This window comes from Pelophylax lessonae (assembly GCF_965119305.1).
Source record: "Pelophylax lessonae genome assembly, chromosome: 4".
Taxonomy (NCBI): Eukaryota; Metazoa; Chordata; class Amphibia; order Anura; family Ranidae; genus Pelophylax; species Pelophylax lessonae.
In genome coordinates, this window is record NC_138771.1 from 486,220,444 (window position 1) to 486,247,620 (window position 27,177).

At 46.7% G+C, this 27,177-nt stretch overlaps 1 protein-coding gene across 1 annotated transcript in view; it reads right to left on the reverse strand.

Annotated features, from left to right (window-relative positions):
• Nucleotides 1-27,177, reverse strand: part of ABCC9 (ATP binding cassette subfamily C member 9) — a 210,267-nt gene that overhangs the window by 54,689 nt on the left and 128,401 nt on the right. The window contains exons 19-20 of the mRNA XM_082254775.1: nt 23,542-23,643; nt 19,617-19,701 (exon numbers count right to left, since the gene is read on the reverse strand). Coding sequence (XP_082110901.1) covers nt 19,617-19,701; nt 23,542-23,643 — 187 coding nt within the window. The remainder of the gene's footprint in view (nt 1-19,616; nt 19,702-23,541; nt 23,644-27,177) is intronic.

Consider the following 27,177-nt stretch of genomic DNA (forward strand, 5'->3'; position numbering starts at 1 on the left):
TTCCACTGTGGCGAACATGCGCGAGCGCATTTCTGGCGGCGCTCGTGTGCCCCCACTCGCAGTCCTGCGGTACAGGTACATCGTTTGGTGGGAACGAGCTGACCTGCCACAGTATATGTAGGGCAATTGGTCGGCAAGTGGTTAAAGGAGATGTACAGCCAAAGCTCGTTTGGCTGTACATCTCCTATGGATCACAGGAGTGCAGATCGTTCTGCACTCCTGTGAACTGTTTTCAGTAGAGAGCAGGCTGAAGTCTGCTCTCTGCTGACGTCACAGAAGTCAGTCCAGGCACCGCGTCATCACAACAATGGAAGTCGGGATCCGCCAGGTGCCTGAACTGACACCCGGCTCAGCTTGCTGAGAGGCTGAGCCGGCCGCTCCCCGCCCCTCCACAGCTCAGCGCTCCAATTAGCAAGGAGGGAGCAGAGCAGACAGCTGTGACTGACAGTCAGCAGCTCTCTGCTCGGGGAGCTGACAGAACCGAGTGATCGGCGGTGTTTGGTCGCTCAGTTCTCAGTGTAGAGGCGCCGGGGGACAAATTTAGCATCCACCTAGGTAAGTATAAATCTAAAAAAAACCACAAAGCCATACTTCTCTTTTAATTTGCTTATATTTTGTCTTCTCTGCCAGATACATTTTTTAATTAAACCTTTCTGTTTTCAATACATACTTTATTTTATACCCAGTGATGTCATCTTTGGAAACTGAGTAGGGGGGGGGGGGGGTAGGAGCAGACAGGCTAGGGAAGAAAGCGCTAGATGATGCTGGAAATCCTTCAGCTCCGAAATGAAAGGACCTGTTTTTGACTTGCTACTGCTTCTAACGCACATTGTGAGAAGCCGACAGTTTGCAGTGAAATCAGAGGAAGCTATTTCTCTACATCAGAGGAGCCTGTGCAAGACTAATGAGAAGGCAGGAGTTCAGATAGAAAGTATAACTAAAGGCAAAACTTTTTTTTTTAGTTTTGGATAGAATAGAGGGGGATTAGAGCCCCTGTCAGTTTTTATTGCTGTCGCTGCCCCTGTTATGGAGATTCATCCTCTATTTGTCCTGTTTATCAATAACATTGAAAGTGAAAATAAAAGAAAATCCTAAATTTTGGTTGTGCCCAGAAAAGTAACAGAGAGGAAATCTTCCAATGGGGACACTAGTTCTGGTGACCTGGGGGTCTCCAAGAAATTTGCAGGGATTTACTCTCATTTCCTGTTTGGCTATAGGACAGGAAGTGAAGGGAAATCTCTGCAATGGGACACAGATAGGAAAAAATAATCTGACATGGGTTATAACCCTCGCTCGCTCTATGATAAAAAAAAAAAAGTTTTGCCTATATTTCTACTTTAACTTCAATTATGTGCAATGTCTACACAAGCAATGATAACACACGAGAGGCAAATCTGCTAAAACAATTCAAAATCTCAGCCCGTAGATCATTTTCTTTGAGATTCTAGTGCTCACCATTGTACAGATAACTGGTAAAAAAAAACTGGATTTTTGTCTTAAAATCCTTTTCTCTGATGTTCATTGACTGACACAGCTCCATATCTTCTTTGACCCTTGGTTTATGCTGCTCTCCACAGGAGTAGGACACTAGGCAGAAAGAAAAATTGACTACGCCTATAGGGCAATCCTAGGGAGTATACTCCCACTTCCTGCTATAGGACTTCAGTTTTGTAACAAGCAGTGTCAGAAAAATACATAACCCAAATTAACAGAGGGGTGGGTGCTGTGTCCATCAGTGAACATCAGAGAAAAGGATTTAAGACAAAAATTAGGTTTTCTCTTTCGTTCCCTGACAATGTCAATATCTTCTTTAACCCTTGGAACGTCCCAAAGCAATGTTAACATGAGGGGTGGGAAAGACACAGCAATACACATATTTCCCAAAATGGCTAAACTTAACCAACCAGATAAACCAGGATCTCAACCAGGAACAACTGGAGCTCACCTACCAAATAAAAATACACCCTCAAGAGGAAGGAACCTCTGCAACAGCAGTCTGCAAAACTTTGCAGCCAAAGGCAGCATCCGCAGATGCGAGTACATCCACCTTGAAAACTTTTTCAATGTGTGCACAGACAATCAGGTGGCCGCCTTGCAAACCTGGACCACTGATGCCTGATGACGGAAGAACCGACAGTACCAAATAAAGGTCCCATGGAGGCACCAGGGACCTTACCGGAGGAGCCAGGTGACGTACCCCCTGAACAAAAGTGTGAACCAAGAAATCTGTGGCCAGCGGGCATTGAAAGAAGATTGCCAAAGCGGAAATCTGGCCCTTGATGGTGCCCAGGGGCCAAACGCTGATCTACACCTCTTTGAAGAAACTCGAGACGAGACACCGAAAAGGAATGGAGGGAAACGGCCCAGAGACACCAGATAATCTATGCCCTCCAAACTCGATGATAGATCTTCCTAGAAGTAGATTTCCTAGCTTTTAACAGTGTAGGAATTACCAAATCCGACAACCCTCTGTCCCTCAGTACCTGGATTTTAATAGCCAGGCTGTTAAAGCTAGCCACTGTAAAGCAGGATGGAAGATTGGTCCTTGAGACAAAAGATCTTCTCTGAGAGGGAGTCTCCAAGGAGCATCGGCTACCAGTCTTACTAGTCCTGCGTACCAAGACTGGCGAGGCCAGTTCGGGGCCGCCAGAATGACTGGAATCACTTCTGCCGCGATTATTGCGCAGAAGTCTCGGCAGAAGTTGTATTGGAGGAAAGGCATACATTAGACGATACGACCCCAAGGTGCCACCAGAGCATCTGAGGCGTCAACCAGAGGATCCTGCCACCCTGCCACAAACCTCTGAACCTTCCGACTGAGACGAGAGGCTAAAAAGTCCACATCAGGAGTCCCCCACCGGAGACACAGTTGTTGAAACACCTCCGGGTGAAGAAACCATTCGCCCGAATCCAGCACCTGCCGACTGAGATAGTCCGCCAGCCAATTTTCCACCCCTGGAATGTGAACAGCAGAGAGAACTGAAACAAAGCGTCCTGCCCACCTTAGAATGCTGGCCACTTCTCTGGCTGCCTTGGTGATTGACATATGCCACAGCTGTGGCGTTTTATAAATGAATCTGTACCGGATGCCCCCCCCCAGACGATCCGTCCATAGGGACAGACAAAGCCTGATTGCCCGAATCTCCAGGACATTGATTGGCAGACTGGATTCCTTCTGAGTCCAAGCCGCTTGAGCCGAATCTGTGACCAAGACACCTCCCCACTTGGACAGGCTGGCATCTGTGGTACCCATCGTCCAGTACAGGGGGAGAAAGGATTTTTGCCTGTCGAAGCACCGGGAAGTGGAGCCACCATATGAAGGACCCCCTCATAACCCCGGCTCAACAGGATGAGATTGTCTAGGGACTGTGGATTCTTGTCCCATTTGGCAAGAATATCCTTTTGCAGAGGTTTGGTATGGAACTGAGCAAACGGAACCGCCTCGAAGGTGGAGACCATTAAGCCCAGCGCTTGCATGCAAGTCCTGAGAGATGACCGCCGATTGGATAACAGGAGCTGAATTGCATGCTGCACTGTGAGAATTTTTTTCTCTGGAACAAACACCCGGGCTGAGGCTGAATCCAAAGTCAGGCCCAGGTAGTCAAGTTTGGTAGACAGAGTCAGAGCTGATTTTTGAAAATACAGTGTCCAGTCGAACTTTAGCAAGGTTCGCATAGTGATGACCAAATCCTCTTTTAAGACAGTTGGAGACACAGAAGGAGATTGTCCAGGTACCCCAGTACCACAATCCGCCTCCCTGAGCAACGCTAAGACCAGGGCCAAAACTTTTGTGAACACCCGAGGAGCAGAGGCGAGACCAAAGGGTAACGCCAAGAATTGATAGTGCTCCTCACCCACGGCAAAGCGAAGAAAATGCTGGTGACCGACATATATTGGGATATGAAGGTAAGCGTCCTTGAAATCGATAGAGGCCAGAAAATCCCCTTGATGAAAGGAATGCCACTACCGTGTGAATGGACTGCATTCCAAATTTCTGAACCCGCACAAAGCGGTTCAGGGCCTTGAGATCCAAGATTGGACGGAATTTGGCTTCCTTCCTCGGAACAGTAAATAGTTTTGAATAAAACCCCTCAAAACATTCAGACTCTGGAACTGGTACAATGACTTCTTGTGACAGCAGATCCTGTACTGCCACGAGAAGGCCTTGCAGACGATCCCGGAACAGACGCAAGTTGCAAGGAGAGAACTTTGCCTGAGGCAAAGACCGAAACTCGATCTTGTAACCAGACCGAATCAACTCGTGGACCCATTTGTCTTGAATGAAAGAGGACCACGGGTCTGGAAATAAGCAAATATGTTCCCCCCACCCCAGGTACGGGTGGGGGCATCCCTTCAGGCAGAGGTGGACTTGTCTGCTGGACCAGCGGAACCCGCTTTTGACTTACCCGTGAAGTTAGGGGCAGATTTTGATCACTTGTCCTGCGATCCCGCGGGACGAAAGGGCTCTTTGTGAGCCGAGAAGAAAGCACCACACTTTCGACAAGGCTCTTTGCTCTTGGTTACTTGTGGAAGCAGGGTACTCTTACCTCCCGTAAGACCTTTAATGATCTCTTACATAGAAGCACTGAACAGGCGGTCTCCTACAAAGGGGAGATCTGTCAGCACCTTTATGGAAGCTTGGTCCGCAGACCAGCATTAAAGCCAAATCATACGGCGAAGAGTCACAGCTGTCACTGACACTCCGCAGGCTAAAGGAGCCTCATCCAGAGAGGCATCACAGATATACTGTAACCCCTGTACCAACTAATCCGCCAGTTCCGTCAGCTCAGATGGATGCTGACCCCCTTCCAAATCCTGGTGCAGAAGCTTTGCCCATTCTGTTAAGGTCTGGGAGACCAAGGTTATGGCAAACACTGGCCTCGAAATTGAACCGGCCACCGTAAAAAGGTATCGAACCAGAGACTCAGCTGTCTTGTCCACCGAGTCTTTAAAGGACGGAGAGTCCTCCACCGGCAGTAGTGTGGCTTTATTTAACCTGGAAACCTGAGAATCCACCACCGGCGGAACTGTCACTTTCTTTACTAGGGACTCTTCAAAAGGATACCTCCTAGCGAAACGCTTAGGTATCGTGACCTTGCATTTTGGGGAACCCCACTGACTTGGCGACAATATCGTCAAAATAGGTGGGAAAGGGGAATACCGTAGTCGCCTTGGCTGGTCTGCGGGTACCAAATGGCACCGGCACAGCCGACACAGCATTAGCTGAGTCCTCCACCTTTAAAATTTCCTACGCTGATACAATCAGTGCCTCCACAAGCGCCTTTTCAACGCACGGCTGTAGTGGAAGAGGATTTATCCTCACTGTCAGAGCACCCAGGGTGCGTGGACGCAGACCCAGTAGGGTGACTCGCGTCAGAATCTGAGGAGAAAGAGGATGCAGGTGAAGGGACGCTTTTTGCTAGGCCTATGTTAAAGGGCCATATCAACTTTTGACACCAGTGACCGCAGGACTGCCGCCATGGCCACCAGAGCAGACTGAGACCTAGAGGGTCCCGCAGCTTCTGAGAGTGGGTCAGGTGGTGACATGTGCTCCAGGGATTCCATGGTCAATCCGGGGACCGCCAGCAAAATCTGGAAAAAATTGCAGTAAAAAACCCCCCCTATGGCTGCACTGGTGGCACCACAGGTCCCAGCGCACCAAAAGTGCTGCTATAGCAGAAAGAGGGAGGTTGCACACCCACAGGGACTCACCACCACCGACTCAGGAGGGACCCAGAGCGCCAAGCTGCCTGCCGTGCGGCGATCAGAGAGGAAGAGGAAATGCAGGCACTGCCACTAGAGGCCCACCATTGAATCACCGCTCTCCAGGCTACAAGAAAATGGCTGCCGCATTGATTTCAATGGAAAACTACCAAAACATGGTCGCCGAGCTACACAAACATGGCCGCCAAGATCAATAGCAGCCATCCACAGCAAAATGGCAAGCCCACGCGACTCCTGGGACCCCTACAGGAATCTCAGGTGCATGTAGCCAGCAAGGGGGGCCCTGGCAGGGACCCCCACCAGGACAGATTTCCTCGAAAATCGCTAGCTTCACTGCCGGCGGCACGAACCCCCTCCAGCCCCTTCACCACTTAATCCCCGAAACATGTAGATAGTCTGGCCACCTGGGGGGGGAGAAATAAAGTGGGGGTGGTGAAGGTGTTTGTGCAGGGGGACCCCACTAGTTAGGGGGGGGCACCAGTTGGGAAGGAAGGACACAGGGGGGCCTACCAACCTAGGGAGGGGCAGGCGTCCACCCTGATAATCCACCAGAAGAGAAGGGGGGGACACTACTCACCACACCTTGGAACCGAGCAGGCAACACTTCGGGCAGCATCTTAGAATAGGGTTGCTGCAGGCCAAAGGTACGGTGCGACACAGGTTGTGACCAAGGCTATACGTCCTCGCGAGATGTTTAACTTGCTGGCCAGCCCCTGTCCAGTGGGGATATGTCGCGGCCAAACTAGCACGGGGCTGCGGTCGGGTCGTGCTCGCTGGCAGGACTGGGAAGACCCTAAGGATCTAGGATATCCAGTGCATCGCCCAGTCCAGCAGTTGATTGTAGTTCTCACTGGAACAAACTTGATTGTAGTTCAGAAAATAATAAAAGAAAAAAATTCAGTTTAAAAAGGAAAAAATGTCAGGACCAGAGATCACAGCAAGGAACTAGGTCCTTACTCCTGACTAGGCAGAAAAAACTAAAGTCCTATAGCAGGAAGTGGGAGTATACCCCTTAGGACTGCCCTATGGGCGTAGTCGATTTCTTTCTGCCTGGTGTCCTACTCCTATGGAGAGCAGCATAACCCAAGGGTCAAAGGCTGTGTCTGTCAAAGAACGAAAGAGAAAATCTGATTTTTGTCTTACCGTAAAATCCTTTTCTCTGATGTTCATTGCGGGCACAGCTTCAGAATCTTCTTGACCATTGGGTTATGCTGCCTCCTACAGGAGTAGGACATTAGGCAGGAAAAAACTTTACCACGCCTATGGGGCAGTCCCAGGGGGTATACTCCCACTTTTACGGAAAGACAAAAATCCAATTTTCTCTTTCAATCACTGACGGATACAGCTCCAGAATTTTCTTGACTATTGGGATGTCCCAAAGCAGTGTCAAACATGAGGGGTGGGAAAAAACACAGCATATTGCAATTCCCAAAGGCTAAACATAGCATAACATGGAGCTCAACCAGGAACAACTGGAGTTCACCTGAAAACAATACACCCTTAAAGAGGATCAGGTCCTCTCAAACAGGGGCCTGCAAAAGTTTGCAGCCAAAAGCAGTATCCGCAGATGCCAACACATCTAGTTTGTGATATTTTCTGAAAATGTGCACAGACGACCAAGTGGTCGCCTTGCAAACTTGCATCACTGACGCCTGCTGGCGGAAGGCCCTGGAGGCACTAAGCGCCCACGTAGAATGTGCCTTAACAGAGAAAGGAGGAAACTGACCCTTGATTGAATAGGCCTGCACTACCATCTGTCTGATCCATCTGAAAATGGTCGCGGCAGACGTGGCCAACCCCTTGCGAGGTCCATCCGTAAGGACAAAAAGCGAGTCTGATTTCCTAAACAACTTTGTTGCCGCCAGGTACACCCTGATCACCCAAACCACATCCAGAGAATGCAAGGCAATCTCCCTAGGATGCTTAGGCTTAGGACACAGGGAAGGCAACACAATATCTTCAATCAGATGAAAACCAGAGACAACCTTAGGAAGGAACGATTGACAAGGGCGAAGCACCACTTTATCTCTGTGAACCACCAATAAGGTGTATGACAAGACAAAGCTGCCAGCTCCGACACCCTGCGTGCAGAAGTAATTGCCACCAAGAAGGCTACCTTCTGGGACAATGTAAGCAGAGGAATCTCGCAAATATTTTAAAAAGGCGGTTTCTGAAGAAATTCCAAATTGAGGTCCCACTGATGCAACAGAAAACGCACAGGAGGAGCCAAGTAGCGAACCCCCTGAACAAAGGTGCGAACCAAGGAATGCGTAGCCAAAAGACGTTGAAAGAAAATAGCCAAGACCGAAACCTGGCCCTTGATGGTACCCAAGGCCAGGCGTTGTTCCAAACCTCTTTGGAGGAACACCAAAATTCGAGCCACCAAAAAGGAACGGGGAAAATACCCCCAGAGACTCAGACAACGCAATGTACAACTTCCAGACACGATGGTAAATCTTTCTAGAGGTAGATTTTCTAGCCTTCAATTGCCCGGGAAACACCAAGTGAGGCAACCTCCTATCTTTCAGCACCTGGCTTTCAACAGCCAAGCTGTTAATGTTAGCGACTGTAAAGCCAGATGGAAGATCAGCCCTTGAGCCAACAGGTCTTCCCTGAGAGGGACTCGCCAAGGGACATCGGCGACCAGCCATACCAGGTCAGCGTATCAAGATTGGGGAGGCCAGTCTGGGGCCACAAGGATGACCAGAATACCTTCTGCCTCGATCCTTTGCAGAAGTCTCGGCAGAAGTTTGAGAGGGGGAAAAGCGTATATCAGACAGTACTGCCCCCAAGGAGCCACCAGTGCATCCGTGGTGTCAGCGAGACACTAATCTCTGCACCTTCCTGCTGAGATGAGAGGCCAGCAGGTCCACCTTGGGAGTTCCCCACCGGATACACAGCTGATGAAACACTTCCAGATGAAGTAACTATTCTCCTTGGTCCAAGGTCTGTTGACCGAGATAATCCGCCTGCCAATTTTCCACCTCTGGAATATGCACAACAAAGAGAGCTGGAACAAAACATTCTACCCACCTTAGAATGCCGGCTACTTCCCGAGCCGCTAGGACACTTTTTGTGCCCCCTTGATGATTGACATGTGCCACGGCCGTGGCATTGTCCGATTGAATCCTTACCAGACACCCCTGAAGACGAACCATCCAATGGGCCAGACAAAGTCTGATCGCCCAAAGTTCCAGGACATTGATAGGTAGTTTGGGCTCCTTCAGAGTCCAAACCCCCTGAGCACAGTCCCTGCCCAAAACACCTCCCCACCTGTACAGACTGGCATCTGTGGTGATCACCGCCCAGTACAATGGAAGGAAGTTTTTTTCCCTGTCGAAGAGCCGGAGAGCGAAGCCACCAAATCAGGGACACTCTCGTACCCTGGCTCAACAGGATCAGATTGCCTAGAGACTGTGGATTCTTGTCCCACCTAAAAAGAATCTCTCTCTGCAGAGGTCTCGTATGGAACTGTGCAAACGGGACTGCCTCGAAGGTAGACACCATCAGGCCCAGCACCCTCATGAAAATCCTGAGAGACAACCCGCTGCTGGACAACAGAAGTCGAATGGCATCCTGCAGCTTCTGGAACTTGTCCAGCAGGAGAAACACCCTGGCTGAGGCCGAGCCCAGAGTCAGACCCAGATAGTCCAACTTGGTGGATGGAAGCAGAGCAGAATTCTGAAAATTCTGAGTCCACCCGAACTCCTGCAGAGTCCACACAGTGATGTTCACGTTGTCCCGTAGAGCAGTCAGAGACTCTGCTCATAGAAGAAGATCATCCAGGTACCCCAGCACTGCAATCCCCCGCTGCCGCAACAAGGCTAACCCTGGGGCCAACACTTTTGTGAACACCCGAGGAGCTGAGGCGAGACCAAAGGGTAACACCACAAATTGACCTGCTCTCGGCTTACCAGGCCAGGGCCTCTTGGAACCTCTGGAGACATTCAGAACAGATTTGGATCCTTTTTCTTGAGACCCTGAGGGACGAAAAAATTGCTTATGAGCTAAGAAAGAAGGACCACGTCTGCAACGAAATTCCTTGCCCCTGGAAGCCTGTGGGAGGAGAGTACTCTTTACTCCCATGACTCCCTTAATGATTTCATCCAGGGAAGACCCAAACAGGCAATCCCCCACAAAAGGGAGATTTGCTAAGGCCTTCTTGGGAGCTTGGTCCGCAGACCAGCATTTCAGCCGAATCATGCACCAAAGGACCACTGCTGTCACAGACAGCCTAGAAACTAAAGGAGCAGCATCCAAGGAGGCATCACAGATAAACTGTAACCCCTGGACCAACTGGTCCACCAGCTCCCCAAAGACAGGGGGAAGCTGTTCCCCCTCCAGATCCTGGCACAAAAGGTTAGTCCACTCTGTCAAGGCCTGGGACACCAAGGCAATGGTGAACACCGGCCTAAGGACTGACCTGGCCATAATAAACATGTACTGGACCAAGGTCTCCGCCTTCCTATCAAAAGGGTCTTTTAAAGCCGGAGACTCCTCCACCGAATCAGGGTAGATTTGTTCAGCCTGGAAACCGGGGAATCCACCACAGGTGGAACTGTCCACTTTTTTAACAGGGACTCTTTAAAGGGGTACCTTCTAGCGAAATGCTTAGGAACCACCACGTTGTATTTTAGGAAACCCCACTGATTCACGACAATTTTGTCAAAATAGGCGGGAAAAAGAAAAACTTTCCCAGCTTTTGAGAATTTTTGGGTACCGAAGGTGACCGGCGCCTCCGACGCAGCCGCATCCTTCATTTTTAAAGTTTCCCGCACTGATACAACCAGTGCCTCCACCAGTGCTATATAATGCGTGGCTGTAGTGGAAGAGGAATCATCCTCACTATCAGAGCACTCACGGTGCATGGCGCAGACCCAGCAGGGTGACTTGCGTCCGCGGCGGACAGATCAGACTCAGAATCTGAGGAGACAGGTGAGGGCGGTGGACGCTTTTTGCTGGTTCTGTTTTGCATGACCAAATCAACCTTGGACACTAATCACTCCAGAGCCACCGCTATTGCAGACAGGGTGGACTGGGACCCAGAAGGGCCCGCAGCCTCTAAGATGGGATCAGGGGGTGAAATTTGCTCCAGGGACTCCATGTTGACCAGGGAACCCGCACAGTCAATTTACAAAAAATAATTCTAGTGAACCCCGCCGCTATGCTAACGGCACTACAAGTCCCAACACAGCTGAATCCCGGCTATTGCAGAGAGAGGGAGATCCTTTAGGGTCCCCGTAATAACTCACCACCCCCGGTCAGCACAGAGCAGAGTGCTCGATGCTGTACCCATGCGGCGATCAGAGAGAAAAAGGAAGTCCAGGAGTCAGCACTAGAGGTCCACCGCCCCAGTCATTGCCCACAAAGCTCCAAAAACATGGCCGCTATGCTAATCAATGGGAAGGTACAAGAAAATGGCCGCTGGACTACACAAACATAGCCGCCGAATACACAGCTAGCCATTCACAGCAAAATGGCAGCTCCACACGGTGCCCATGTGGCTCCCGGGACCCACAGGGGACACCAAGGGACATCTGTATAGTAAAGGGGGGGCCCTGGAAGGAGCCCCCACCAGGACACCCCCCCAACAGACCGCACGTTCAGCTGCCTGTGGCGCCCCCCCTCCAACCCCCATCACCTGCTTGACACCCCTATAAACGCACCTGGACAGGTATGGGGGGAACAGGAGGGGGAGCTAGGTGTAAGTAGATGGGGGTTTGCCACAGGGGCCCAGGGGGGGACGTTGTGTGGGAAGGAGGGGAACCCAGGGGTCCAACCGTCCCAGGGAGGGGCCCACATCCATCCCGAAAGGCCACCAGGGAATGGGGGGACACAACTTACCATACTATGGAACCGGGTGAGCACCGCTCCAGGCAGACCACCTCTCCAACAGAATGGGGGTGCAGTGGGCCGGAAGGCACGCTGCGACTCAGGCCTGGACCAGGTCGTAAGCGACCTCGCAAGACATTTAACTTGCAGGCCAGCCTCTGTCCAGTAAAGCTATGTCGCAGCTGACCTAGCCCAGAGCTGAGGTCTGCACGCGCTCGCTGGCTTGACTGGGGAGACCGTAAGAATCTAGAATATCCAGTCTGTCTCCCAGTCCAGCAGTTGATTGTAGTTCTCACAGGAACAGAAAATAAGAAAAGAAAAAAAAAAATCAGTTTAAAAAAGAAAAAATGCAAGGACCAGAGATCCCAGCAAGGAACTAGGTCCTTACTCCTGAATAGGCAGAACAAAAACTGAATGCATATAGCAGGAAGTGGGAGTAGACCCCCTGGGACTGCCCCATAGGCGTGGTAAAGTTTTTTACTGCCTAGTGCTCTACTCCTGTAGGGAGCAGCATATCCCAATGGTCAAGAAGATTCTGGAGCTGTGTCCGTCAATGAACGAAAGAGAAAAGCATTTTTCTTATCATTGCTGATCAATTGGCAGATGTGAAATGTGAACATTTTATGTGAGTTTGGCAGGAAACAAACACTGCATGTATGGAGTTACATAGTTACATAGTAGTTAAGGTTGAATAAAGACAATAGTCCATCCAGTTCAACCTGTGTCGGCGTGCGTGGACGTATTCATTTCCCATACCCCCGAATGTGTTTATCCTTGAGATGTACGTCCAAGAGTCTTTTAAAAGTAGCCATACTCCCTGTAGTAACTACCATTTGTGGTAGAGAATTCCACAGTCATAGCCCTTACTGTAAAGAACCCCCTGCGTAGTCTGAGGTTAAATCGCTTCTCCTCTAATCGCATTGTATGTCCTCGTGTCATCATACATTCTTTGCGACTGAATAGTTTTTTTTCTATGTTGATATCACCATTGAGGTATTTATAAATTGCTATCATGTCCCCTTTCAGGCTTCTCTTCTCCAGAGAGAGTAAATCAAGCGCTTGTAAGCGCTCTTCATAATTAAGGTCCTCCAATCCCCTAATCAGTTTAGTTGCCCTTCTCTAGACTCTCTTCAGCTCCAACACATCCATTCTGAGGACTGGCGACCAGAACTGGACAGAATACTCCAGATGCGGTCTGACCAGAGTTTTATAAAGTGGCAGGATTATAGCTTTGTCCCCTTCCTTATGCATGCCAATATTCTGCCGGCTTTGGCAGCTGCAGCTTGACATTGCATACTATTGTTAAGTCTATCTTCTACTAGGACTCCCAGATCTTTTTCCATTTTTGATTCCCCCAGAGGTTCCCCCCCTAAGGTGTATTGTGCTTTTATGTTTTTTTTGTCCCCCAAATACAAAACCTTACACTTCTCCACATTAAACCTCATTTGCCATGTAGTTGCCCACTCTGCAAGTTTTTTTTTTTTAGGTCGCTCTGTAGAATTCCTGCCTCACTATGTGAAGTTATTGCCCTGCTCAATTTAGCGTCATCTGCAAAAACTGATATTGAGCAACTGATCCCGTCCTCAATGCTATTTATAAATAAATTGAACAAGATTGGTCCCAGAACTGAGCCTTGGGGGACCCCACTTTCCACCCCAGTCCAGTCTGAGTGGGTATTGCCACCTTTTGGACACGCCCCCTTAACCAGTTCTGTACCCAAGAGCAGACCTTGTGGTCAATGCCTGCAGACCTTATTTATATATTAAACGTTTGTGGGGGACTGTATCAAACGCCTTAGCAAAGTCCAGGTACAGTCCAAAGTCCAGGTACAGTGATGTGCCTCTGCTCAGGGAACGTCTGTGTCCTGTCCTACCTTGTATTATGTTCAGCGGTTGGTTCACTATTGCTTAACTGCAGCTCTACACAGCTCCCTGCAAGGTCAGGCTGCTCTCTGCTGATTAATGGTTTTTCTTTTAGCGTCAAAACAATTTGTAGACGCCACCAGCGATCTCTGGCTAGGAATGCAAACAGCATGCTTATTTTAAGCTGCAGTGCGCAGATATCGCTTTAAGTGTATTTATGGGACAGTATTTCAGGATCTGCTAAAATTGTCACGTCCAATAAACATTTAGAGAGAAATTTAAAAGTTACCAGCCAGTGCTTCATCGTTATGTGCCACATTAATGTTTATAGGTTACGCCAAATACTTAATAACTTTGCAGTTATTAATCAAATGCTAATTCAAACTTTTTTATATTTGTAAATAAATCTTGGGGCTAGCCATTATTGATTTAGAGGATTTGAGAAAAAAATTCTTCTCGTATCAAGACTAGCAAAATATTAGAGTAATTGTTTCACCCCTGGGTTGTTCAGACCACCCTACCCCTACAGACAACCACAGACAAGAGATAACATTGATTGGCCGATAACAGTCTTATCAGGAAACAAGGATTTTTGACTTACCTGTAAAATTCTGTTCTTGAAATACAGAACAGGACACAGGTTCCTTTAATCACAGACCCTGGGTTTTATGCTGCCGCCTTCAGGTGTTTGGACACTGGCAAAGAGAATTGTGCAACAGCCCATATACACACTCCAAGCAATCCTCATGTCATGTAGCAAGCCAAAGGAGGAACTGCCAGGACACAGGGGACAGTGGTCTTTGTCCTGTACTGCAATCCTGGGAAAGGATTTTACATGTACAGTATGTGAAAATTCTTTATTTCCTAATTGTAGCAGGTTTTCCAGGCATTGGGCCTGATGTGGGTCTGCCTTTGTTACCGGTGACACCTTCAGCCCATTTAAGCTGAATACCCAAGTGTGAGATTGAAGACAATGATCATTCCGGCATCTTTGGTTTGTTTTGTTTATTTGATAATGGGGATGGGAGTAGGGAATGAGTGGGACACTCCTCTGGCTCAACTAGGTACAACTGGGACACTTTGCAGAAAAATGCCTGTTAGCGCTGTCTTGACGCGAGCTGAATGCTGACCAACGTTTGCTGGCGCTTGAAAAATACTGACTTGCTGAACTTGTGATTGAACTTGACTTTTGACACTCTGGTTAGCTCAAAAAGTCTTGGACTACAGTGAGACTTGACTCTTGACACTCTGGTTAGCTCAAAAGTCCTGTAATCAGCTCCCTCCAGCCTTCATTGACTGAGGTAGCTCTTTGTAACTGCTTGTGCTGCTGCAACTCTCAACACTGTACACTGCACACTGCACGCTGTACACCTTAACTCTTCAGGGCCCAATCGCTGGCGCCCCCTTTACACTTCAGGGTCCTCTCACTAGGCACCCCCTCCGAACTTCAGGGTCCTCTCACTGAGCACCCCCTCTACACTTCAGGGTCCTCTCACTAGGTACCCCCTCTGCACTTCAGGGTCAACACTGGCACCTTCTTTACCGCTAGCTGGCTCCTGGATCCCCACTCCCAGAATCCTATGCAGCAGAATCTGCCTTTTTGGGGTAGATACAGGCCTGAATGTGCCACTGATTGGGTTTCCTCCTCTGCCCAATGAGAACTCTTCTCAAGGAGCAAGTGGGGAGACTCCCCAGTCTCAATAGCAACACCTGGGAGACATGACAGCCCAGCTGAAAATCATGGCCCTGCTGTTAGGCAGCCAAGGCTCTCAGCACATCCAAATAGTGGAGAGGAATCTCTTTGGGATCCTTCAGAGCTTGATCAAGAGAAGGCAAGATAATGCCCTTATTCAGGTTTAATTCCTAGCCTTTAGAAGTGTAGGAACCTGATCCCAGAACCTGGGCTTCAACATCTAAGCCTTCAAAACCAGTGACTATGAATCAGGATAGTAGACCTTCCCTTGAAATAACAGGTTGGGTCGGTTGTTGCCCACTGAGACTCTCCCATGAGTGAAAGAATGTCCAAGTACCAAGTTCTTCTGAGCCAGTTTGGTGCCACCAAAAACACCAGAATACACTCCACTTCAATCTTATAAAGCAGCCAAGGAAGAAAACATATACCAATCAAAATTAGGTCCACTTTTTCAAGGACCACACGACTCCTGGCACTGCCCTGGTGGTGGATGTAAGCCACTACTGTGCTGTTGTCCGGTTGAATTCATGTTGGTTGTCCCTGAAGCTGCTCGGTCCACAGAGTAATGGCCCTTAAATTTCAGAAAATTGATGGGAAGCCTGGACTGCATTGATGACCAAGTACTTTGGGTCTCAATCTTTAGGAATCCTCCCCAGCCAAACAGGTTGGCATCCAGGTAAAAGGAAGAACGGACTTCCCTGATTCCAGCGCAGGGTTGGTCAGCCACTAGGCCAGCAATATCCTGGCCTTGCGAGACAGGTCATTCCAGAGATTGCAAGACTGATGGAAGCTTCTTTAAGCAAAGAGTCCAAACAAGAGTAGTAAGGATTAACACCCTTCCCCAGGGAAGAAACAACAGGCCAGGGCCATGTCCAGAATTGGGCCTAGGTACTCCAAGATCTGAAATGTTCACTGGACGTTGGCAGAGAGGGCCTGGGTGGATGGCTCCTTCAAGAGGACCCCAAAATGGGAATTTCCTATGAGAGCAGCAGTAGAAAAACTGGGACCTAAACTTTGTTGAAGATCTAGAGGGCCAGGGATGGAAGAGCTACAAACTGGAAGTGCTGCTCACCTGCTGTGAATCGCAAAAACTGCTGATGCAGAGGAAAAATGAGTACAAGTAAATATGCATCCTTGATAACTATCAATTCCAAAATTTTCCCTGTCGTAACAATGACAGATCAGACCGATTCTATTTTGAATTTTTGGACCTGCAGGAAAATATACAACCTTCAAATCCAGGATTGGGTGAAATCCCCATTGGGTTTTGGAACTGTAATCCAGGAGGTGTAAAACCAAAGAAACCATTCCTCCTAAGAAACCAGAAAACAATCACTGAGGAGTGAAACTGCTGCAAGGCAACGAGAATAGTCTGTAAACTCAGCTGAGAAGGGGCATATCCCACATCACTGGTGGCTGAGAGAGCCATCAGACATCCCCCTACTTGTAGAAGCGGGGATGCCCCCTTATTGTGAGGTAGGCAGAATTACCCAAGGAACCCTGATTTACCTCATGATGGCCCTGTGCACAGTGTGTGTTTGTCCTTTTTACCTTGTGCCTGACGTCTGCCTTATGGGTAAGGGGATCCTCTGAGAGGTAGCAGAAGGGGTGCAGCTGTCTGGATAACCTGGTGAAGGCACATGTGGTGAATAGGTCCTCAAAATTGAACAGGGTTGTACCTGAGAAGCAGAGTGCTTTGTCCTGTAGCAGAGCATGTGCTGAAGATAGCACCTCAGCTGAGCATGACTGTCTTTAGAGGCAGGACTATGCACAAAGAATGGACTACTGCTCAACGAATATGTAACATAAGATTCAATACAATTTCCATGGCAAAAGGGAAAAAGTACAGCACAGCCATGACAGACCAAAAAGACACATTGCTCCTAGCCTCACACTCCCCATCACTCTGCAGCCTCACACTGCCCAGCCTTCTGCACTATGGAAGTAGGAGTGCATTGACTACTCCCAGGAATTGGGGTGCTGGATTCCCCCAGATTCACCATTCCGCAGCTCAGGGCACCTTCTCTGAGTATCAAGATGTGACAACTCTCCACATCAATCACTCTTCCATTGAGAGGGCTTCAGGGACTGAGTCACACTGGTGATTGCCACTGCCCTGTACTTGTAGAACACCTAGCACATAACTACATCTTGCTGTACTACTATACCAAAAGCCATTTCCATTGCCAACTGAATGCCAATGCAGGGTAAAGTACCAAAGGTAATGTTACAGGCCGGCACCAGGGTCTTCATGTGGTAAGGTCCCCTGTACAGCCCATGAGGCTGCTGTCAAAGAGCATCAATCCTGAAGCTGCAGGGGGCAGCAGCAGTGGTTGTAGGTTAAAAAAAAAACATGCAAGAGTGCTTCTTTCTCTTTGCCAGTACACACTCAGGGATGTCAGCCTGAACAGCTCAGATTCCTGTACTCCTCGTAAGCATAAAATCAAAGAGAGAGCTAGAGTCTGCTAAAAATGCTTCACAGCACTTTATTTGGTAAAAGATAGAGCATCTGAGACATCCAAACAAACCTACCTAATGCGTTTCAGTCGAAGCCTTAGTATTAGCTGGTCATATGGCTGAAATGTGCGCGTTCTGCTGAGTTTGTTTGGATGTCCCAGATCGCATATCTTTTATGAAATAAAGTACTGTGAATGATTGTTATCAGGCCCCAGCTCTCCCTTTGAATTAATGCTTACAGAATGGCTGTAGATGCACATGGGTTGAAAAAGGGATTTCTCAGTGCATAGATAGGCAAGGAATCTTCTTAGTTTTTTAGGTGGAATTAGGAATCATACACCCGAGGGCCATTCATTACCTAAGGACACTAGCAAAAATGACGGATTGTTGAGATTGTGAGGGGTTACATGGGACGTCTCACAATTCTGTATGCCAGTGTCCAATCACCTTTATGTGGCTGCAAAAAATCCCAAGGTCTTTAATTAAATGAACCTTTGCCCTGCACCATACAAATAAGAAATTATTGTCTGTAACACACTGCAACCTCAGCGGAAACTAGTAATGGGTCGAACATCCCTCCTTGCGGTTCGCAGCAGAACCCCCGAGTTGCAAACTCTTCTAAGTCTACGGGACCTGAACTTGAAAAATCAAAAGTCCCCATTTTGAAGGCTTATGTGCCTTATAAGTTATTGACCATAAAAATGGTATGGGGGCCTGTGTACTGTCCTGACACATGTATCAATGCAAAATATTTTTTTTAAAAAGATCATTTTTACAGGGGCAGTGATTTTAATGATGCCTAAAGTGAACAAGTAAAAATGAAAAATTCCTTTGTTTATAGTGCCTGGGGGGTCTCTGCCTGTAAATTGGCGCATCTGTACTGTGTATAGAACCTGCTGCAGCAAAACTGACATTTATAAAGAACAAAAATGACATTTAAATTGCCGGCAATACAAAAATGTCAAAAATAACAGTGTGGGCTTTCCCCATACCAGGCCCTTTGGGAACCCCACGCCAAAATGTAAAAAAAAAAAAATGGCATGGGGTCCCCCCAAAACCATACCAGACCCTTATCCGAGTATGCAGCCCGGCAGGTCAGGAAGGGGGGGGGGCGAGCGACCTTACCAGGCCACAACATAGGGAGGGTGCTTTGTTTTTTTTTTCTTTTTTTCAGGTCTAGTGGTGGTGGCAGGCATCGTGATTAACGATGGATCTACATCAGGGGACATTGTTTTTTTTTTTTAATAAAGGAATTGTCAAAAACTGTATGTGTGTTTTTAATTATTTTTTGACACTTTTTTGGTGAATGTATAGGGTTTATGTACCCGACACTCATTCACATGGGGGGGGGGGGGCAGGATCTCGGGGCTTTCAGATTCTGAAAAAAAGCCCCCTTCCTGCAGACCCACAACCACAGCCCAGGGTTGTCAGGAAGAGGCTCTTGTCACAAACAACATGGGCACTTCCCCTTGTTGAGGGCATGTGGCCTGGTATGGTTTAGGAGGGGGGGGCTGCTCGCTCGACCCCCCCCCCTTTCCTGACCTGCCAGGCTGCATGCTCAGATAAGAGTTTGGTATGTTTTTTGGAAGGGACTCCACGCTGTTTTTTTTTTCACATTTTTCTATGGTGGGCAATGTTTTTTTTTTTTTATTCAGCTGTCAGCGGGGAAGCCCTTTGACAGCTGATGACTCAACTGTTGTTAAGGATGCCGCAATCAGCTTCCCAGCCCACTCATTAACAACAAGCTATTCACTGTGCCCTGTTTGGGCAAAGCTTTGCCCAATAAGGGCTTAGAATGCACTATGCAGTGCGCAGTGCATTGTGATTCACTCGGCAGACGAACATGCCGCCAAGCGCCTCCAAAAATGCTCGGTCTGAACCGCTCGCCCAACATTAGCGGAAACCATATGCCAACTCAAAGAAGAGTTGATCATATGGATTTGCAACTCTAAGAAAAGATGGCTTCCATTATTTTTTAAGACATAACGCAAATGTACATGGTTACAGGTTTCCTTTAAATACACTTTCTACCAGAACTGTTATGTTACCCTTTCTCCGATTTCTGTCTGATCCCCAAATGGAAGCAGGTCGATGTCTGGCTGGAGAGAGCAGGCATCTGTCACAGCTTTATACCTATAAGAGAGTGTAAAAAAAATGACAAACACACAGCTATGGTTGAACTGTAATTTCTGAGTCCTTCTTCTCTAACACGCTGCCTTATCCAGATAATACACACCCAGGTCTTGCTAACAAAAACACTAAAATCCACAGGGTTGATTTACTAAAGGCAAATAGACTGTTCACTTTGCAAGTGTAGTTGCACTCTCTCCAGAGCTTAAAGTTGTTCTAAAGCCTTAAGGTTTTTCACCTTAATGCATTCTAAGAATTAAGGTGAAAAACCTGTGCTGCAAAATCCCCCCCAGTCCCCCCTTATACTTACCTAAACCCCCATCCGATCCAGCCCTGTGCACATGAGCAGTGGCTCTGGCCACTGTCTCTCTCCTCCCTGGGCAGATTGATAGCATCAGGAGCCAATGGCTCCAGTTGCTGTCAATGAAATGCTGTACCGAGCAGGCAGGGTCGAGCCGCCCGCTCTGTGTCAATAGGCAGAAAGGCTTGGGATTGAGCACGCATGAGTGCCCCCATTGAATGGGGGTTTTCATGGGGGCACTTGCTGAAGAGGAGGTGCCTGGAGCGCCACAGCGGGGGACCCCAGAAGAAGAGGATCAGGGCTGCTCTGTGCAAAACCATTGCACAGAGCAGGTAAGTATAACATGTTTGTTACTTTATTTAAAAAACAAAAAACAAAAACAAAGTTTTAATAAATGGGGTAAAGGTTAATTTTGCAAAGAATATCCAATCACATGCAAGGAAAATTAGAAAAAAAAAACTATTTTTTTTTGCTTGCACGTGATTGGATGGTGGAAGTCAGCAGAACTTACCCTCATTTACTAAGCTCTGGCTAACCCTCATCTGCAACAGCACTTGCAAAGTGAACGGTCTATTTGCCTTTAGTCAATCAACCCCTTTACATGGCTGCAATGACTGAACTAAGATGAATATAACCTACCAAATTCTAACCTGCTGATACATTTTTTTTGCAGACTTTCTGTGAGTTTTTTTACTAATAGTTTTCTCCACCTGAAAGCTGAAGTTTTCCTGGCTGTCATTCCGCCCTGGTCCAGTCCTGAAAGCAGAGGGCTAGCTCTTGGGAGGAGTTATGTAAATATTAAAATGCCTTGGTGGATGTCAATCTGGAGGAGTGGGCTTTCCTAGGCAGACTGTATCTGCATGCAGACTGCCCTATATAACATCCACATGTGATGCTGAACCTCCATGACTGAAAGAACTGAAAAGCAATGTATGAAAGGTGCAAATTCAGCAGTGAGATGCAAAATCTGAATATTCTTCATGCTGGCCGGTATGATCTGCTCTAAAGAACAGTGAATAATTCGGGTTTCTAGTGTCAGTCTGACAGTGGGTGTCAGTATGTATTTATACACAATGGCTTTGATTTACTAAAACTGGATAGTGCAAAATCAGCTTTGTTTTGTCAAAGCCTAATTAAACAAGCTGAAGTTAGAAGCTGCTTAGCTGCCATGTACAGCTGCACCAGATTTTGCACTCTCCAGTTTTGGTAAATCAACCTCAATGTGTTTCAGTGTAAAGGCCTGTACACATGATCAGAAAATCGTACGAAAAATACAGATTTCAAAGCAATTGTACGATAATCTGATTATTAGTACGTAGCATTCGAGAGCCGATGGGACAAGCACAAAAATGCTTCTTGTACCATACCAGATCGTACGTATTTTGTTTAACCACTTGCCCTGCAGAAGATTTACCCCCCCTTCATGACCAGGCCATTTTTGGTACGGCACTGTGTTACTTTAACCACTCTACAACCGCTCACAGTAATACTACTGCGGCAGAGTGGTTCGTTATCGTCCAGTCACGTAGTATTAACGTAATTGGACACTCCCCCTTCTGGGCGGCGCTTGCGCGCCGCCGGAGGCTCGCTCCCGCTGTTTTCATTCACAGCGGGAGTCGGGCCAGGGGAGGAGCAGCGGCGATCGCCGCTGCTCTTACCCGATCGTCGGGGATCGAGTCTGGAGATCCGCCCGCTGTGTGTAAACACAGCGGGCGGATCTCCATAGTGACAGGGAGTGACAGATCGGAGTGTTCAGCATAGCTGGACATCCGATCTGTCCATGACTCACACAGTCACCTCCCCCCCTACACGTCAGTAAGCACCAGGCATACATTAACCCCTCCCTCTCCAATAAAATTAACCCCTTCCCTGCCAGTGTCATTTTTACAGTAACAGTGCATATTTATAGCACTGATTACTGCAGTAATGTCACTGGTACCCCCAAAAGTGTCAAAAATGTCAGTCAGGGGTCCGGTCTGTCCGCCGCAATGTCGCAGTCCCGCAAAAAAAATCGCAGATCGCCGCCATTACGCGTTAAAAAAAAAACACCAAAAATGACAGAAATCTTTCCCTTTGTTAGTAAACGCAATAACTTTTGCGCAAACCAATTAAAATACGCTTATTGTGATTTTTTTTACCAAACATATGTAGCATAAAACAAATTGGCCAAAAATTTTTTAAAAAATTGGTTTTTACATCTTTTTTGGGGGGAATTTCATATAAAAAAATGTTAAAAATATTGTTATTTTTTCAAAATAAACGCTCTTTTTTTGTTTATAGCGCAAAAAGTAAAAATCGCACAGGTGATCAAATACCACCAAAAGAAAGCTCTGTTTGTGGGAAAAAAAGGACGTAAATTTCGTTTGGGTACGGCGTCGCACGACCGCGCAATTGTCAGTTGAAGTCGCACAGCGCCGAATCGCAAAAAGTGGCCTGGACGGAAGACAGCAAAATCCTCCGGTGGTAAAGTGGTTAACTGACAATTGCATGGTCATGTGACGCTGTACCAAAAAAAAAAAGGTATGACATTTTTTTCCCCCACAAATACAGCTTTTTTTATGGTATTTGATCACCACTGCAGTTTTTATTTTTTGCATTATAAACCAAAAAAGACAGACAATTTTGAAAATGTCTCCATCAATTTAGGCCAATATGTATTCTGCTACGTATTTCTGGTAAAAAAAAAAATCCCAATACGCATACATTGATTGGTTTGTGCAAAAGTTGTAGCGTCTACAAACTATGGGATATTTTATATATTTTTATTTATTCCTTTTTTTTTTTTTACTAGTAATGGCAGCGACCAGTGATTTATAGCGGGACTGCAATTTTGCGGCGGACAGTCGGGACACTAACTGACACTTTTTGGGGACCAGTGACAATACAGTGATCAGTGCTAAAAATATGCACTGTCAATGTACTAATGACACGTGCTGGGAAGGGGTTACACATCAGGGGCAATCAAAGAGTTAACTGTGTGCCTAGCCAGTGTTTTCTAACAGTGGGGGAGGTGCTTTTACTAGGGGAAGGCATTGATCCATGCTCCTGCTTTGCAGGAACACAGGATCAAAGCCTTCCCCGCTGACAGAACGGCAATCTGCCTTGTTTACATAGGCAGATTGCTGTTCTGGCTGTGTAACAAACAAATCAAAGGGGAGCCAGCGGACATTGGGTCAGAGGGACTCGCTGATCAGCTCCCAAATGAGTCGACGGTGGCGTGCCCAATACCTGTAAGCGCAGGATCACATATATATACGTGATCCTGTGCAGCGCAGCCGCCCTGTAGCAGTAAAACTGCTATATGGCGGTCGGCAAGTGGTTAATCCATACAGATGTCCTTCAAAATACAATACAAATACCCTACAACACATTAATCACTTTTGAATTTTTATTCTGTCGTACAAGAATGTTTGTAACATTAGTAAACTCTTCATTTTTCATATGAGACTTTCATGCAAAAAAAAATAGATGATCATTTGTCTGATAATCTTATTGTGTGTAGCAGGCATAAAGGTGTGGGAGGTCAATAAATGTGTCAGTACCTCTGCTTGTTGAAGGGACTCCCAAATGTGATGTTCTCTTCCACTGTGGCATTGAGCAGCCAGGGCTTCTGTCCAGCGTAGGCCACTGAGTTTCTGTTCTTACTGGAAAATGAAAAAATAGTAAAAATATCAGAGCCAGCTGGGCCTTAGTGCCGGTTCACACTGCAGCAACACGACTTTGGGGGCGACCTGTGAAGTCGCGTGCACCGCGACTTCGGCGCGACTTGCACGGACTTCATAAAATGAATGTCTATGCAAGTCGCTCCAGGTTGCCCCGAAGTAGTACAGGAACCTTTTTCTAAGTCGGAGACTTGTGTCGCTCCTATTAGAACCGTTCCTGTACCACACAATGGGCCACGACGGTGCGCGACTTGTCAGGCTGACCAAGTCGCCTGACAAGTCGTACTAGTGTGAACCGGCACTTAGAGTCTGGAAAGGTTGCCACCTGGTGGGTATTGTACTGGCATGCTGAGTAGAAATGGGACTTGCTGCCAATTTTATCAACAGGAAATGGCACATATGGTGGGCATTTCTCCCCAGAAAAGTCGACAAGTTTGGACAGGCCGTGGGGGAAGAGCTAGGGTGACCTCAGAGTGGACATCAGAAAATAAAGTGAGTGTACACCAATGATCCCTGGGGAAGATGATCTGCTTATATTGTAAAATACATGTTTGACTGTAGAGGCCCTATGTTTCTGCACAGGGGCACCAGGCCGATTTGGGTCAATGTTTAACATGTATGCATACTCCCCTGTGAACTACATGTGTAAAACTGTAGAGCCTCAAGTCGGGCCCTCTCTACACTTCCCATCTGCACATTCTACAGAGAATAAAGGGGTGAGATTCTTTTTTCAGGAATTCCCATTATTTCCTTTGTTGTCATTGGAACAGGAAGTGATGGCAATATTTCTTCATAACAGTTAAAACTTGGCAGGGGGCCTCCTCCATCTCCATGGTCAACACAATTAATCATCGTCCCAATTTATAACTAGCTTTTTTCCACCCCACACAAAAATAAATAATATTTTGGTTGGTGTTTCATTTTAAACATCCCTTTTGCAGCTATCTGAAAGAAGCCTCCTCTACCCCATATTCCCCTTCAGCTTCACTGAATTCTGAAAAATTCACCTTGAATTGCATCTATCTAGCCAGTCTTCAGCTATAGATAAAGTCCCATCTCCGCAGACTTGAGATATAGGATTGGAAAACAGAAAGCAAAGAGCTTTGAGGCCAAAAGGGATCAAAGCACAATATGCATCCTCTTATATTATACAGGTGCATCTCATAAAACTAGAAAACCAAAACCAGATTACATGGCTCACCAAATCATTACAGACTGTGGAAAATGTGGCTTTTCATTAGGAAATCAAGGTTCCAGAGTCTGGAGGAACAGTAGAGAGGCACAGAATACAAATTGCATGAGGTCCAGTATGAAGTTTCCACAGTCAGTGATGATTTGGGGAGTCATGTCGTCTCCTGGTGTTGGTCCACTGTGTTTAATCAATTCTAAAGTCAGAGCAGCCCTCTACTAAGAAATTCTAGAGCACTTCATGCTTCCCTCTGAATGCTGATTTCATTTTCCAGCAGGACTTGGCACCAACCCACACTGCCAGAAGTACCAATACCTGGTTTAATGATCATGGCAACACTGTTGCCAGCAAACAAGCCTGACCTAAACCCCATAGAGAATATGTGGGGTATTGTCAAGAGGAAGATGAGAGACACCAGAGCCAACAATGTAGACGAGCTGAAGGCGCTATCAAAGCAACCTGGGCTTCCATAACACCTCAGCAGTGCCACAGGCTGATCGCCTCCATGCCATGCCACATTGATGCAGTATTTCATGCAAAAGGAGCCCCGACCAAGTGTTGAGTGCATACTATACTGTACATGGACAAACTTTTCAGTATGCTAACATTTCTGTATTAAAAATCCTTTTTTTTTTTTTTTTTGGTCTAATGTAATATTCTAATTTTCTGAGATACAGAATTTTGGGTTTTCACTAGCTGAAAGCCATGACCATCAAAATTAAAAGAAAGAAATGTTTGAAACATATCACTCTGTGTGTAACGCATCTCTATAAAATATATGAGTTTCACTTATTTAATTGAATTACTGAAATAAATGAACTTTTTGATGATATTCTAATTTTTAAGATGCACCTGTATGTAAGCCAAGCTAATGCTTCAATGGAAAAACGATTCTGTCAAGTGACAAGTTACATAGGAGTACTTTATATAAGAGCATCTCAATAAATGCCTTTCCTGCCCTTCTCTATCACAGATGGGGGTACTGACATTAATCCTGTACCCCATCTGTTCAGCAGGGTCTCCCCTGCCATTAACTTCTGTACAGAGTACAGTATAGTGAATTAGAAGTTTTGTGGGACTGATCTGTAATCTACTCTTCTGTGCTTCTCCATCATCAATGCCTGAAAAATTCTGAGCCACAACGGAGGACAGGGGAGTTGGAAGTCATTATCCCACCCATTAAAGTCAAGAATCACTTATTCCATGATTCGGTGTGAGCAATACTAAGGGGTTTCTGACTTTGCTGAAACTTTGGCGGAAAATTGTGATAATACAACAAAATGTTATTAGTAAAGCAAATTGCATTGGTTTTAATGTGGGAGGTGAATTAGGGTAGATTTTGGTGGCTTTTAAAGGTACACTGGGGTTTTAATGTCTCCTGGGGGTTACAGAAACTCCTTTTACCTATCTTGGATCTGTTTTTTTACCATCCAACCTCCCCCCTCCCCCACCTATTAGCTGTGGGAGCCCATTGTTGCCCTCATATTGTAACAAATGCCAGTTTATAACCCTCGTTTTGTAACAACTGCCTGTTTGTTGCCCATTTGTTGACCTTACATTTTAAAGATTGTAATTATAGTCTATTCATTGCACTTAAATTGCGACAACTACCCATCTATTGCCCACATATTGTATGTTTGTTTTAACAACTGCCCATTTATTATCTGTGTTTTTTGACATTTTTTCATTTGTTCCCTTGTTTGGTAACAGTTTCCTTTCTGTTTATCTTGCATTGCAACAATTGCCTGTTTGTTACCCTCATTTTGTAAAGGTTGCTCGTTTGTTCCCTGTGTATTGTAACAAATTGCCTGTTTGTTGCCAGCATATTGTAACAACAACCCGTGTGTTTTCCTGGTGTTATAGCAATTTCCTATCTGTTTCCATTCTATTGGAACAGTTCCTATCTGTTGCCCTTGCATTGCAAAAATTGCCTGTTTGTTACCCTCATAATGTAAAGATTGCCCCTTCATTGCCTGTGTATTGTAATAATTGCCTGTTTGTTGCCAACATATTGTAACAACAGCCTGTGTGTTGTCCTGGTGTTATAGCACGCCTCTGATGATGTCATTTCCTGTGACGACACGCGTAAGGCGGAAGTGGATACTGGACGCTTAAAGCACGCTCCATGCCGCGGTTTTTAAATCTGTATTGCTGTTCTGTTTGCTGATTTTGTAAATGCAACGTTTTATTTATGATTAAATCTAAGTCCTTTACCATCTGCACTATGGATTGTTCATTTGTTCTGAGGTTACTGTGATTGAGACAAGCGGAGGATGTACAGTGCCCCATATGCAGCCTGAAAGAATATTCGATCCCTGTGACCTTCC